The 13,184-nt window shown below is 46.7% G+C and overlaps 1 protein-coding gene across 1 annotated transcript in view; it reads right to left on the bottom strand.

The window, feature by feature from the left end:
* The window catches only part of LOC311589818 (cathepsin S-like), a 20,842-nt gene extending 9,010 nt beyond the window's left edge, over positions 1-11,832 (bottom strand). The window contains exons 1-3 of the mRNA XM_084768474.1: positions 11,735-11,832; positions 11,475-11,601; positions 5,899-6,079 (exon numbers count right to left, since the gene is read on the bottom strand). Coding sequence (XP_084624600.1) covers positions 5,899-6,079; positions 11,475-11,601; positions 11,735-11,817 — 391 coding nt within the window. The 5' untranslated portion in view covers positions 11,818-11,832. The remainder of the gene's footprint in view (positions 1-5,898; positions 6,080-11,474; positions 11,602-11,734) is intronic.
* Between the last annotated feature and the right edge of the window lie 1,352 nt (positions 11,833-13,184).

The following is a 13,184-nucleotide window of genomic DNA, read 5'->3' as shown; positions in this document are numbered from 1 at the left end:
CCTCCCTTCCCTCCCTCTCCCCCTCCCTCCTTCCCTCCCTCTCCCCCTCCCTCCTTCCCTCCTCTCCCCCTCCCTCCTTCCCTCCCTCTCCCCTCCCTCCTTCCCTCCCTCTCCCCTCCCTCCTTCCCTCCCTCTCCCCCTCCCTCCTTCCCTCCCTCTCCCCCTCCCTCCTTCCCTCCCTCTCCCCCTCCCTCCTTCCCTCCCTCTCCCTCCCTCCTTCCCTCCCTCTCCCCCTCCCTCCGTCCCTCCCTCTCCCCCTCCCTCCTTCCCTCCCTCTTTCCCTCCCTCCTTCCCTCCCTCTCCCCTCCTCTCCTTCCTTCCCTTTTTTGAGCTTGTGTTTGTGGGGACTGGGACAGACGTGCATGGCTCACGAGTGAAGTCAGGGACGACTTGCAGGAAGCAGTCATTTCCTTCTATCATCTGGGTCCCAGGATGGAACTCAGGTGTCAGGCCTAATGGCCCCTTCCTTCCCTCCCTCCTTCCCTCCTTCCTACCTTCCCTCCTCTCTCTCTCTCCCTTCCTCGCTCTCTTTCTTTTCTTTCTTTCTCTAATCCTAAGAATTGTAAATGTGTGGCCCACGTAGAAATTATTAGAAGCAGAAGAAATGGGCTGGAGCCTGGGGTTATTGCAGGATGGCTTAGGAGGTAATATCTGCCTTGGGTAAAGCCTTGTTTTACTTAAATATAACAGATGTCTGTGTTTTCATTGATTGAGGGTTAGAGAACACTGCCGTAATAATAGTTAGCCTAATAATAAACACTTATTAGGCCATACTTCTAAATTAACCACAACATATTGGTGCCCAACTAAGTTCATGTATCCACACCCTCAAAAAACTTCATCCTTTCTCATAGTTTAGCAGGGGGAACAGCTCCCAGAGCAGTAACCCAAGCTCAGAACCTCCTGCAGGCAGAAGGGGACAGGGCTCTGACTGCCTCTAGCTTAACCTGCCACACCTGCCTGGGAAACACAAGCCATTTTCCAATCCTTAATTATAGGGAAGTCAGACAGGAAGAAGGGTTCCTTAACAATGGTGGGGTTTTTTCCCCCTCCCCAAACCTTGCACAGCTCACATGCACACTAGCCTAACACGCGTGCATCCATGGGCCAGATGCATTTCACAAGCGCTGCTCCCGGCTAGTGCCTGCAGGGCAGTGACACTACAGGGCAGTGACAGCTCGGGTGGGTGAGATGGGCAGCCTTTTAGGTAGAGCTAGGCCTAAAACTGCACTTCGTATGAAAGAGGCCATGGCAGAGTGTGCTTGGATCTTTTCTAGCTTTGTTTTGGCTGTTGTTGTTATGAACCTGGTAACAATGTCTTTAATGGTGATCACAATTTTTCAGGCCTCCTCCAAGAAAGTTCATGGAGAAATTAGGTAGAAAGCCAAGAGATAGGAAGGGAAAAAGGAGCCGGGCCCTTCTCCATAGAGTTGGCGGTGGCTAGAGTTTAAAACTCTCCAACTGTGAGGTGTTTGTCATGTCTTTCTGGGAAGGACCCACCAAATACATTTCAACAACAACTAAATTCCAAGTAGTAATAGGCAGGGCTCCACCACTGCAGCCTATGATGGCGCAACTGGCCCAAAACTTAAAGTGTTCTTGCCTCTTTGCTTGAAAGTTTTTTTGTTTTTCCCTATAGTGGAAATATTTTGCTGCTTGACATTGCTAAAACAATGAGATCGTTAAAAAAAGATTTTGACTGGATTTGAAACAAAAAAATTTAAACAGGGCGATTATTGCATATGCCTTTAATTCCAACACAAAGGAGTCAAGACAGGCCGACCTTGGAATTCAGGATCAGCCTGTTTACACCATGAAGTCCAGGCAGGAGCCCCTGGCTGATAAGCCGCTTTTTAAAGCCTCTTGGCTACAGAGAGAAAAAAAAAAAGGCCCATTTAAAATTTCCTTTTGCCATCAACACAGGTTGGCACTTTCTTAGGCTGCGGGTCACCAGCTCCAGTTCTTCCTCGGTTAGGTTAGTACCAGCAACGAGGAGGGAGAGACAGAGAGAGAGGGGAGGGAGGGAGAGGGAGGGAGGGAGAGAGAGAGAGAGAGGAGAGAGAGGGAGGGAGAGAGAGAGAGAGAAAGAGGAGAGAGAGGGAGAGAGAGAGAGAGGGAGAGAGAGAGAGAGGAGGGAGAGAGAGAGAGAGAAGGAGGGAGGAAGGGGGAGGGAGCGATTCCTTTAATCAATATAAAGACCAAGTTAGTCTGGGAGAGAAACATACAAGTTACCTGCCTCCTGCAGCCAAACACTTCTGTAAGCTTTTAAATGCTGATTAAGGTGAGGTGAAAAAGACATAGCCACCCATGCCATATGGAAAAGAGGGCAAGGCGAAGGCAGCCACAACAGATGGAAAACATGAATGAGAAAACTCAGGTACAGGATGCCTTGTATACGTAATCTCTGAAAATAAAGGAAGTAACATAAAGTTTGGCATAACCACCCATTTCATATGGAAAAGGGCAGGACAAAAATAACAAGTATAGAAAACCAGGCCCAACCCTCTAAGCAGGTACAAGATGCCAGGGTTACTGAGCACTAAAAATGAAGTGGGAGTTTGCATAAAGTTTATTTAAAACATAATGCCTGCCGGGCGTGGTGGCGCACGCCTTTAATCCCAGCACTCGGGAGGCAGAGGCAGGCGGATCGCTGTGAGTTCGAGGCCAGCCTGGTCTACAAAGCGAGTCTAGGACAGCCAAGGCTACACAGAGAAACCTTGTCTCAAAAACCAAAAAAAAAAAAAAAAAAAAAAAAAAAAAAAAAACATAATGCCTTTTCTATTGCTCAGCGCAACCAGCCTGTGTCTTTAAACAGGAGGCATTCTCTTGGAAGACAGGTAGCTGCTCAGCCTATACATCAGGAGCCCAGAGAAGGGCATTTAGGTCTATACAATCTGGTTTTGATTTCAATGAGACAATGATTGTATGTTCTTTGGTAACAGTAATATTATACATCCTCTTTGAGAAGGGTCAAAATAAAACAGACTACACACAAATGTTCTTTCCTCTGCTCATACAAAGGGCAGAAAACCATCTTTAATTGAGCTGTGGATCCCTTACATTTATAATTTTAAGACTGTATGATGCTTGTGACAACTTATATATTTTCAGAACAAAAGAACCGGACACTGACGCTGGACCAGGCCTGAGAGGATCCATCCCCCAGGATGCTGGATGTGGACCCGGCTGTTCAGCAGCCTGCGTGTTCCATCCTCCACCCTTCCTCCTCAGAGCCAGCTCCCAGGAAAGCGTTGAGGAAATCTGCTGATCTCAAGTGGTCCAGCATTTCAGACTGTTCCAAACCGGACTTCTGTGAAACCCAAAATTTCTCACTATTTAGAGTCTGGACCACAAATGTTATTGCTAGCTTGCTTGACCATTTTTTTTCCAATTTTATTTGGACCCCTGTAAAGGCATTCTTCACCTCCAAATCAGTGAGAAGCAGAGAGAAAGAGAGAGAGAGAGAGAGAGAGAGAGAGAGAGAGAGAGAGAGAGAGAGAGAGAAAGAGAGAGAGAGAAAGAGAGAGAGAGAGAGAGGGAGGGAGAGAACAGCGTCCTAGTTCCCTCAAGGGGGAGTGGGTTGTGTAGGTTTTTGGTTGTTTTCATGGGCTATGGATGTTTATGGTCATTGAGAGTTAATTATAAGTTATTAATGGTCTTATTCATAGAGAAAATGAGGCAGACTCACATTTCTCTCTCCTCTCTCTATCTTTCTTAGGTATGGAGATAGGAGTTGAAAAGAAAGAAGGCAGAATATAGAAAATATAGAGATGATGGGACAAAACGTAGATTATTGAATCGAATCCTCAACGTAAGGCCTTAACTGTTACTCTCAAATAAGGTTATTTTTAATTCATTGGTATAAATTTTTATACATGGATGTAAAAATTAGTTTAGTTTTGATACATCGGAATAGAATTCAAGTTTAAGGCTATTCTTCACATACATTATATATACATAATTTTACTCTAGTATGAGGTATTGTACCCATACAATTCAATTATAATGTAAGATTTACCTCCAATACTTTTGACAGTGCTGCTGCAGGCTGTTTAGGATACTTAAATAATGCAAGTTATAATTGTTAGTTGATCAACTCATGGTCATGTCAAATGCTAGTCTAATTTATCACAGGAACATGCATCCTAGGTTTATCAGATAGATAGGATTCTATAGATGATGTAAAAAATAAATGGTAGATAAGGGTCTTCAAAAACCTCAGAGACCTACTGAATATGGCATTCAAAAATGTTTTTTTGTTATTATTTTAAGAATTAGCCAGGCATGGTGGCGCACACCTTTAATCCCAGCACTCAGGAGGCAGAGGCAGGTGGATCGCTGTGAGCTTGAGGCCAGCCTGGTCTACAAAGTGAGTCCAGGACATTTTTTAAAAAAAAGATTTATTTATTATGTATACAGTATGCATCAGATCACATTATAGATGGTTGGGAGCCACCATGTGATTGCTGAGAATTGAACTCATGACCTCTGGAAGAGCAGTCCTCTTAACCGCTGAGCCATCTCTCCAGCCCCCCAAAAAAATTTTTTTAAAGAATTATTTGACAACAAAACAGGTCAACTCCTGACAGCACCCAGCCTACCTCAAAGAAGATGATGAGCATAGAAGAAACCTCCTTATGGAGCTGGCTTCAAATGCAGCAAACCAGCCCCTGGGGAAAATGCCCTCCTTTCTGCCACAGAGTTCTGCCTGAAATGGGCACGCTTGGGTGCAGGCAGAGTCGACAGCCAAACTCTGCCAAAACAGGATAAGCAAGTCCTCAATAGTTCCTGCCTCACAAATATGTCTGTCAGATGTAGGGCCAGAAGGCTGAAGATGATGCTCCCATGTTATGGGAAGTTTGGGGTGGTTGTCCGGAGAGCAATCTGTCTCTGTCATTTTTTTCATTTTGGAAGCTGCCAACCTGCACTTCCTGTTTACTCAGGTAATTAATTTTATTCCTTCCAAAGTCTCTGATGGGGATGAAGACTAAATTATTAGTTTTACAATTAAGCCTAGTTGTTTAGGAATTTTAAAAGATGCTTTGAGGTCTAGATTGATGTTTCTAGGTTGATAGAGATCAGATTTGATAGGATAGAGACTGATTTAGGTTCAGAATTTTAGACTCACCAAGACAGAATAAATAACATTTTCTTCAAGGTTGCCAGATCCCTTTTGAGTGGTCATTATGTGTGTAGAGCCTATCTGTTGGTTTTTTTAAAAATAGTTTTTCATAATTGTTCTTACTGTATTTTATTTTAAAATGGCCATTTTAGTTAGCTAGGAAGGGGGAATTGTTGGAGGTTGGCCTGATGTATTTTGATGCTAATTACTGCTTGCTGACTTTTAATGTACCCAAAATATTGCTGTCTAAAAACTTATTTCTAGCCAGACCGTGGTGGCTCAGGGTTTTAAGCCCAGCACTCGGGAGGCAGAGGCAGGTGGATCGCTGTGAGTTCGAGGCCAGCCTGGTCTACAAAGCGAGACCAGGACAGCCAAGGCTACACAGAGAGACCCTGTCTCGGAAAACCAAAAAAAAAAAAAAAAAAAAAAAGCCCAAAACAACAACAACAACAACTTATTCCTGTTTGACCAATACCTGAGTAGGCAAATGCTATAGGCGTGGCTAAGGTTTGAGGGCTTTGAAGACAGAGAGGATCTTGGGAGAAAAAAAAGAAGACAGGACAGAGGAAGATGGAGAATTGCTGTGGGATAAGAAAAGAGCCCCTGAGCCCAGAGGAAGAACTCGGCCGTCTGTGTTCTCACTGGTTGATAGCGGGTTAGAAAACACCACCGTAATAACAATTCGCCTAGTCGTAAGCATTCACTAAGCCCACGCTTCTAAACCAACCACAACAGTCTCCTTCGGTTTTACTGTTGCCATCCCATTTACCTTCAAATAGCTTCAGGAATTATATTTGCCCGGTCATGAAATAAGGATGTTTGTGGTTTACCTACCTTGTCTCCCAGATGGTTCATGGCCACTGTAAATGTATGCATCCCCAGAGAATGTTCCAGATTGTGACGCTTCACAAACCTCAGATTTTTTTCCCAGATGAGTCGTCTTGCTTGTTCTTCATTCTGAGACACACGAAAATTAATGCAGGGGAGTTTATTTCATTAATATTCTCTCCCTGTGTTCCCGCCCTCGTGTGTGTGCGTGTGTGCGTGTGTGTATGTGTGTTTGTGCATGCATGTGTGCGCGCGTGCACGTGTGGGTGCAGAGGCCAGAAGAGGGCCTGCTGTAGAGCTGAAGTTTCAGGTGATGTAAGCCACCCAAAGTGAGTGCTGGGAACCAAGGCCGGGGCCATGCAAGAGCAGCAGCGCTGAGTGCTCTAACTGCTGAGCCACCTTTCCCGTGCCCCAAACAGGATTTACTAAATGTGGATCTGTCCAAAAGCACGTAAGCAAATATGTCCAACACAACTGCTAAAATCATATTTTAATTTAAATTCTTGCTCTTAATTTTTAGATATTTATTAATATCTGACACACATAATTAATTTCCTTCTCTTTTTCTTTTTCTTTTCTTTTATATATTGGGAATTTGAGTTTTAACTTCATACTTTAGAAGCTTGTTTGATGCATTCCTCTTTATAAGCAACAAGCTTTAATCTTTCTAGATTTTTTTTTCTTTTTCTTTGTTTGCTTCTTTCTTTTAAGACATAGTCTTGCTATGTGGCCATGGCTGCCCTAGTAACTCACACTGTAGCTCAGGCTGGCCTGAAACCCACAGCAATCCCCCTGCCTCAGCTCTTGTGTGCCCCTCACACCTAGCTTCGTAAATATTTGTAAGATTCTTTCTCATTTCTGAAAATCAGTTCAGCTGACTCTAAATTTCTGTCTCTTCGGGTATTTGAAAAGTTTTATTTTCATTTTCTTCTGGTACTCAGGTGTCCTAGTCACAAGAACTGTGTGGGAAAGCATGAAGGCTCTGGACCCAGGTTCCCCAAGGTTACAAACACCCTCGGGTGCTCACCTCTCGTCAGTGGTGGGAGCTGACCGGGCACAAGCAGGAAGACGTCTGAGAGTTCACAGTGACTATTAGACCAGCTTAAGATACAGAGTGAGGGGCTGGAGAGGTGGCTCAGTGGGTAAGAGCACTGGCTGCTCTTCCAGAGGACCCGGGTTCAATTCCCAGCACCCACACGGCGGCTCACAGCCGTCTGTAACTCCAGTTCCAGGGGATCTGATGCCCTCCGCTGACCTCCGTGGGCACCACATGCGCACGGTACAGAGCCATACATGCAGTCGAAGAGCCCATACACTTAAAGTAAAAATAGAGTAATCCACAAAAGATGCACAGTGGTACCCTGTCTCCTAAAACCAACAAAAAGTGAAGTCTGTTTACACAGTTTACCTACCTACATGCGTAAGTACACATGCAGTTGCAGTTCCCTCTCGACTGTTCATATAATCCAGTTGCTAGACTGTATTTGTAGGGGGTGTTGAGTCTACGGGGCTGGAGAGACAGCTCAGAGGTCAAGAGCTCGAGTGGTGGGCGCATGCTCTGTTCCAGCACAACGTGGGGTGACGGGGCTCTACACACCTGCACCCCTAGCTCCAGGGGATTGGGTGCCCTCTCGTCACCTCCTCAGACACCTGCACCCACACACGCCCACCCACACACACACTCAGATGTCATTTCTGACATCTACACGTGTTTAAGTTAGAAGTGTTTGTTTGGTTTAATCTTTGGCATTTAGTGGGGTGTGTGTGTGTGTGTGTACAGGTGTGTGTGCACACGTGCGTGTGGGTGCCTGTGCACACACATGTGTATGTAGGTGTGTGCATGTATGTATATGTGTATATGTGTACATGTGCAGGGGTATGTGTGTGTATGTGCACACGTGTGTTTATGATTGTGTGTGTTTGTGTATGTGTGTGTGTGTTTCCATAGCACAAGGCTGGGGGTCAGAGGACAATTCTATGCAGCTGTGTGCTAAAAACTGTAACACTGTGGCGAAAGAAGCCCAGAGTGCCGCACAGCTTGCGTCCAGGCACTGGAGGATTAGATCACTGAAACAGCCAGACAGTTCAAAATAAATCGAGACACTGGATGTAATCCCATCAAAGTTCCAACAGTGTTCTTCGCCACCACGGAAAAAACAATTCAGAGAGCTAGGTGGAACTTCCGACAAGCCCTGAGCAAAAGAAACGAAAGTGGAGGCATCACAGTGCTGTACCTCAAGAGGCCCCACGGCGACCGACCGGCGCGCACACAGGCCGAGCCTGTGACATGACAAGGAACCCAGAAACAAACAGGCGTGCATGGCAAAAATGCAAAAAACACAGGGAGAAAGGACAACCCCACTGCTCTACCAGTGTGGGCGTCGTGAGCCACCTGCAGCGGCAGGAAACTGAGTCCTTACCTGGCACAAAAGAACTCACAGTTGACTGAAGAATTAAAGGCAGGGCTGGTGAGATGGCGCCTCAGCCAAGCGTGTGACCTGGACCCCACATGGTGGAAGGCGAGAACTCCCCCAAGTTCTCTTCACAGAACACACGGAAAATAAACCAACAAGACCGTAAACGTAAGCCCGGTGTGGTGGCGCCCGCCTTTAATCCCAGCAGTTGGGAGGCAGGGGCAGAGGGGTCTCTGTGAGTTCGAGGCCAGCCTGGTCTACACAGTGAGTTAGTTCTAGGACATATATATAGAGACCATCTCAAACACACACACACACACACACACACACACACACACACACACCGGAAACCAAAACAAACAAAAATAAATAAAACAACTTTTTTTTTCAAGACAGTATTTCTCTGTGTAGCCTTTGTTGTCCTGGACTCGATTTGTAGACCAGGGTGGCCTCGAACTCACAGCGATCCACTCGTCTCTGTTTCCCTGAGTGCTGGGATCACAGGTGTGTGCTCTGCTTAAAATAAAAATTTTTTATTTTTTATTTATTTTTTTTTTTGAGACAGAGTTTCTCTGTGTAGCCCTGGCTGTCCTGGGCTCGCTTTGTAGACCAGGCTGGCCTTGAACTCAGAGCCATCTGCCTGCTTCAGCCTCCCTGAGTACTGGGATTACAGGCAAGTACCAACACGCCTGGCTGTAAAACAAAAATTTTTAAAGGAAAAAACCCAACCAAGCTCAGTTTGAGAGACGGCTCAGCAGCTAAGAGCACTTACTGCTCTTACAAAGGAGGCCAGTTCAGTTCCCAGCATGCACTGGGCACCGACAGCTGCAGATAATCCAGCTGCAGGGGATACAACGCCCCCTCCTGGGCTCTGCCGGTACCCACATGTGCCTGCACATGTTCACACACAGACGTTGACACACACCGTAAATATATATATTGGGTTTTTTTGAGACAGGGTTTCTCTGTGTAGCCTTGGCTGTCCTGGACTCTTGCAGACCAGGCTGGCCTTGAACTCACAGCGATCCTCCTGCCTCTGCCTCCCGAGTGTGGGGATTAAAGGCGTGCAGCCTCAAGTGAGAGGAGCGAGCTGCAGGGCCCTGCCTGTCCTACAGCACCATAGATAGGACTACAGATAAACTATTGTATATGCAATTTTACTTGCTAATTTGCAAAAATTTTTATATAGTTACAGGACCTACTTGCTTGAAGTTATAGTTAACGTTTTGAGCTCAATCAACAAGTACGCTTTGAAATAAAAGCCAAAGACCAAGTCAGAAACGAGAGCCAAGAATCGCTATCTAGAGCCGGGCGTGGTGGCGCACGCCTTTAATCCCCGCACTCGGGAGGCAGAGTCAGGTGGATCACTGTGAGTTCGAGGCCAGCCTGGTCTACAAAGTGAGTCCAGGATAGCCAGGGCTACACAGAAGAAACCCTGTCTTGAAAAACAAAATAAAAACAAGAAACCAAAATCCTATCTTGAGACACTTCCATGGGCCAGAGACTATAATGAGTTTTTAAAATACTACTTATCCAAGTAGAGGGAGGGAGGGAGGGAGGGAGGGAGGGAGGGAGGGAGAGAGGGAGGGAGGGAGGGAGAGAGGGAGGGAGGGAGGGAGGGAGGGAGGGAGAGAGGGAGGGAGGGAGGGAGGGAGGGAGAGAGGGAGGGAGAGAGGGGTCTTCCAGAGGACACAGTTTGGTCACAGCTCTCAATCAGTCAGCTCATGGCCACCTGTGAGGCCAGTTCCTGAGGATCCAGGGCCTCTGGCCTGGAACCCACCTACACTCTCACAGGCACGTACAGACACACTGATGCACACTTTTATTTTTAACTGGGGGCCAGAGAGCTGACTCAGTGGTTAATGGCACTTGTTGCTGCTGCAGAGAGAACCCAGGTTTGGCTCCCAGCACCCACACAGGAGTTCATGATGACCCGTAACTTCAGTCCTAGGGCACCTACTGCCCTCTCCTGGACTCCAAGCATACATGTAGTGCACCTACATATATGCAGGTAAAACACTTGTGCACAGGAAATAAAATGAATAAACCAGGGTGGGGCGCGGGGCTGGGGCATCAGGCTGAAAGAACAGCTCAGGCGTTAAGAGCACTGGCTGCTCTTACAGAGGATCCAGGTTTGACTTCCAGCGCCCACTCGGCAGCTCAACTGCCTGGAAGTCCAATTCTAGGGGACCTGACATCTTCTTCTGTCCTTAGAAGGGACTGTGCATGTGGTGCAGAGAAGTTCATGCAGGCAAAACACTCATCCACATAATTTTTTGTTTGTTTGTTTTTTCAAGACAGGGTTTCTCTGTGTAGCCCTGGCTGTCCTAGACTCACTTTGTCGACCAGGCTGGCCTGGAACTCACAGCGATGCCCCTGCCTCTGCCTCCCGAGTGTTGGGATTAAAGGCGTGTGCCACAGGGCCCGGCCACATAATTTTTCTTTTATGTCTGTTTTTACCCTCCTCTCCTGCTGCCTCTCCCCCTCCCCTCCCCCTCCCTCTCTGTATTAGTATGGGTGCTGGTATTAGCATGCCACAGGATTCGTGTGGAGGTCTGAGGTCTTCATCTTCCACATTGTGAACCGGGCTCCCTTGTTTGGCCCTGCATGTTCCAGGCTGGATGTCTCTGGCACAAGTTAGGAGGCATGGCTACTGCACTCTGTCTTACGTGGGCTCTAGAGGTCTGAGCTCAGTTCCTCTTTACCCACTGAGCTGCCTCCACAGCCCAGATTTTCTTTCTGTTCCTCAAATGTGCCCAATGTGGTCTCCCGTCAGAGTCCTGTACTCAGTCCTGGCTCCTCCACCAATTTTGTCTGTTGGCCTGCTTTTGTCAGCCCGCTGTTCTAATGTCCCTCATTTGTTGGCCTTCCCTGCTCCCTCCTACCACATCCCCAAAGACGTGTCACCGCTGCCTTCTGGGCCCCTGTCATCCTTGCCTTGCTTTCCCGGTTTTCCTTGTCTGTCACCACCAACACGACTCGCAGCAGGTCTGGCCAGAAATGAGTGCACAGAACTTCTGGAGAGCATTGCATGTCTAAATCCCATTTGGGGGTGGAGGAAATCAGGGCACCGTGCAAAAGCACGCTGCTCGAGGGGCACTGCCATCTACCTTGTCCTGGTATTGTTTGTCATGGGTTTTCTTCCAGACTTCCCACTCGTGGTCCACGGTGGGGTCTCTCTGCAGTTGCTCCGTTGCCAGGGAGCACACCAGGGGCATCCAGAGCAGCCATCTCATTCTGCGTAAGGGAAAGGAACAGAGGAAGCGTAGCCATTAGCTGTGTGCACTTTGGCCAAATAGCTCCCTTTTGTTTGCTTGTTTTTATTTATAAAGACAGGTCGCTCTGCAGCCCAGGCTACCCTGGAACTTGCCTTGCAGCCCAGGCTACTCTGCCTGACTCCGAATCCCACGTGCTACAATTCCAGGTTAGAATAATACAGGTAACTCCTGGCATGTTCAGGACGAAGAAGGAATTATGTCCAAAATACTATTTATTAAAAAAAAAATGGGGGCTGGAGAAATGGCTCAGAGGTTGAGAGCACTGGCTGCTCTTCCAGAGGTGCTGAGTTCAATTCCCAGCAACCACATGGTGGCTCACAACCATCTATAATGTGATCTGATGCCCTCTTCTGGTGTGCAGAGGTACAAGCAGGCAGAGCACTGTATACATAATAAATAAATAAATAAATAAATCTTTTTAAAAATATTTTATTTTTAATTTTAACTTATGTGCATTGGTGTGAGGGTGTCAGATCTTAGAGTTACAGACAGTTGTGAGCTGCCATGTGGGTGCTGGGAATTGAACCCGGTCCTTTGGAAGAGCAGGCAGTGCTCTTAACCACTGAGCCATCTCTCCAGCCCATAAATAAATCTTTAAAAAAAAAAAAAAGGAACACTTTGCAAGTTTGTGTGTCGTCCTTGAGCAGGGACCAACCATGTTAATCTTCTCTGTATTGTTCCAATTTTAGTATATGTGCTGCTGAGGCTAGTACCAAAAATAGTATTTTAATACTTTCAGTACTTTGAGACGGGGTCTTCGGCTTGGCAGTGGCATGTGCCTTTAATCCTAGAACTCAGGAGGCAGAGGCAGGGGGAGCTCTGAGAGTACACAGGTCAGCCTGGTCAACACAGTGAGTTCCAGGACAGCCAGGGACATGTAGCGAGACTCTGTCAAAATACATAAATTAATAATAAGTGAAAAAGAAAACATTTTCAGAAATTTTCCAAACAAGGCTGAAGAAAAGGCTCGTTGCTTAAGAGGGTGCTCAGCCAGAGGACCTGAGTTTGAATCCCAGCACCCACAGCACAGCAGGAAACCTTCTGCAGCCATAGTTCCAAAGGGAGCTGTCGCCCTCTTCTGGTCTCCACGGGCACTGCATGCACTTGGTGCACATACTTACATGCATACTGGCAAAACACCCATAGACATAAAATAAAATACCCCAACAAACACACTTAGAGAGTTAAAAAAAATCAAAGACTTTCCGGGATTTTGCAACAAATCTACTCAAGGAAAAATCCCCTTCCTCCTTTCTCATGGTAAGCCCTATGAGGCAATGCCTCTGTCTTCAGTGGCCATTTAAATATTTAAATCAGTAAAGCATTGCAACAGCACATAGTGCCTCATTAATATGTATAACTGCTCTCATTTCTTATATCAGTTAACACTTGATTTAAAAAAATAAGGCAGGTACAGCAGCAGGTCCCTAAAGACGCTGAGGCAAGGGGCCTGGAGAGACAGACGGCTCCTGAGTTCAGTTCCCAGAAGCCACACGGTGGCTCACAACCATCTATAATGAGGTCTGATGCCTTCTTCTGACA

This window comes from Acomys minous (assembly GCF_964271855.1).
Source record: "Acomys minous genome assembly, chromosome: 19".
NCBI classification, from domain to species: Eukaryota; Metazoa; Chordata; class Mammalia; order Rodentia; family Muridae; genus Acomys; species Acomys minous.
Note: the sequence above shows the minus strand (reverse complement) of the source record. Positions and strands in the feature narration are given on the sequence as shown.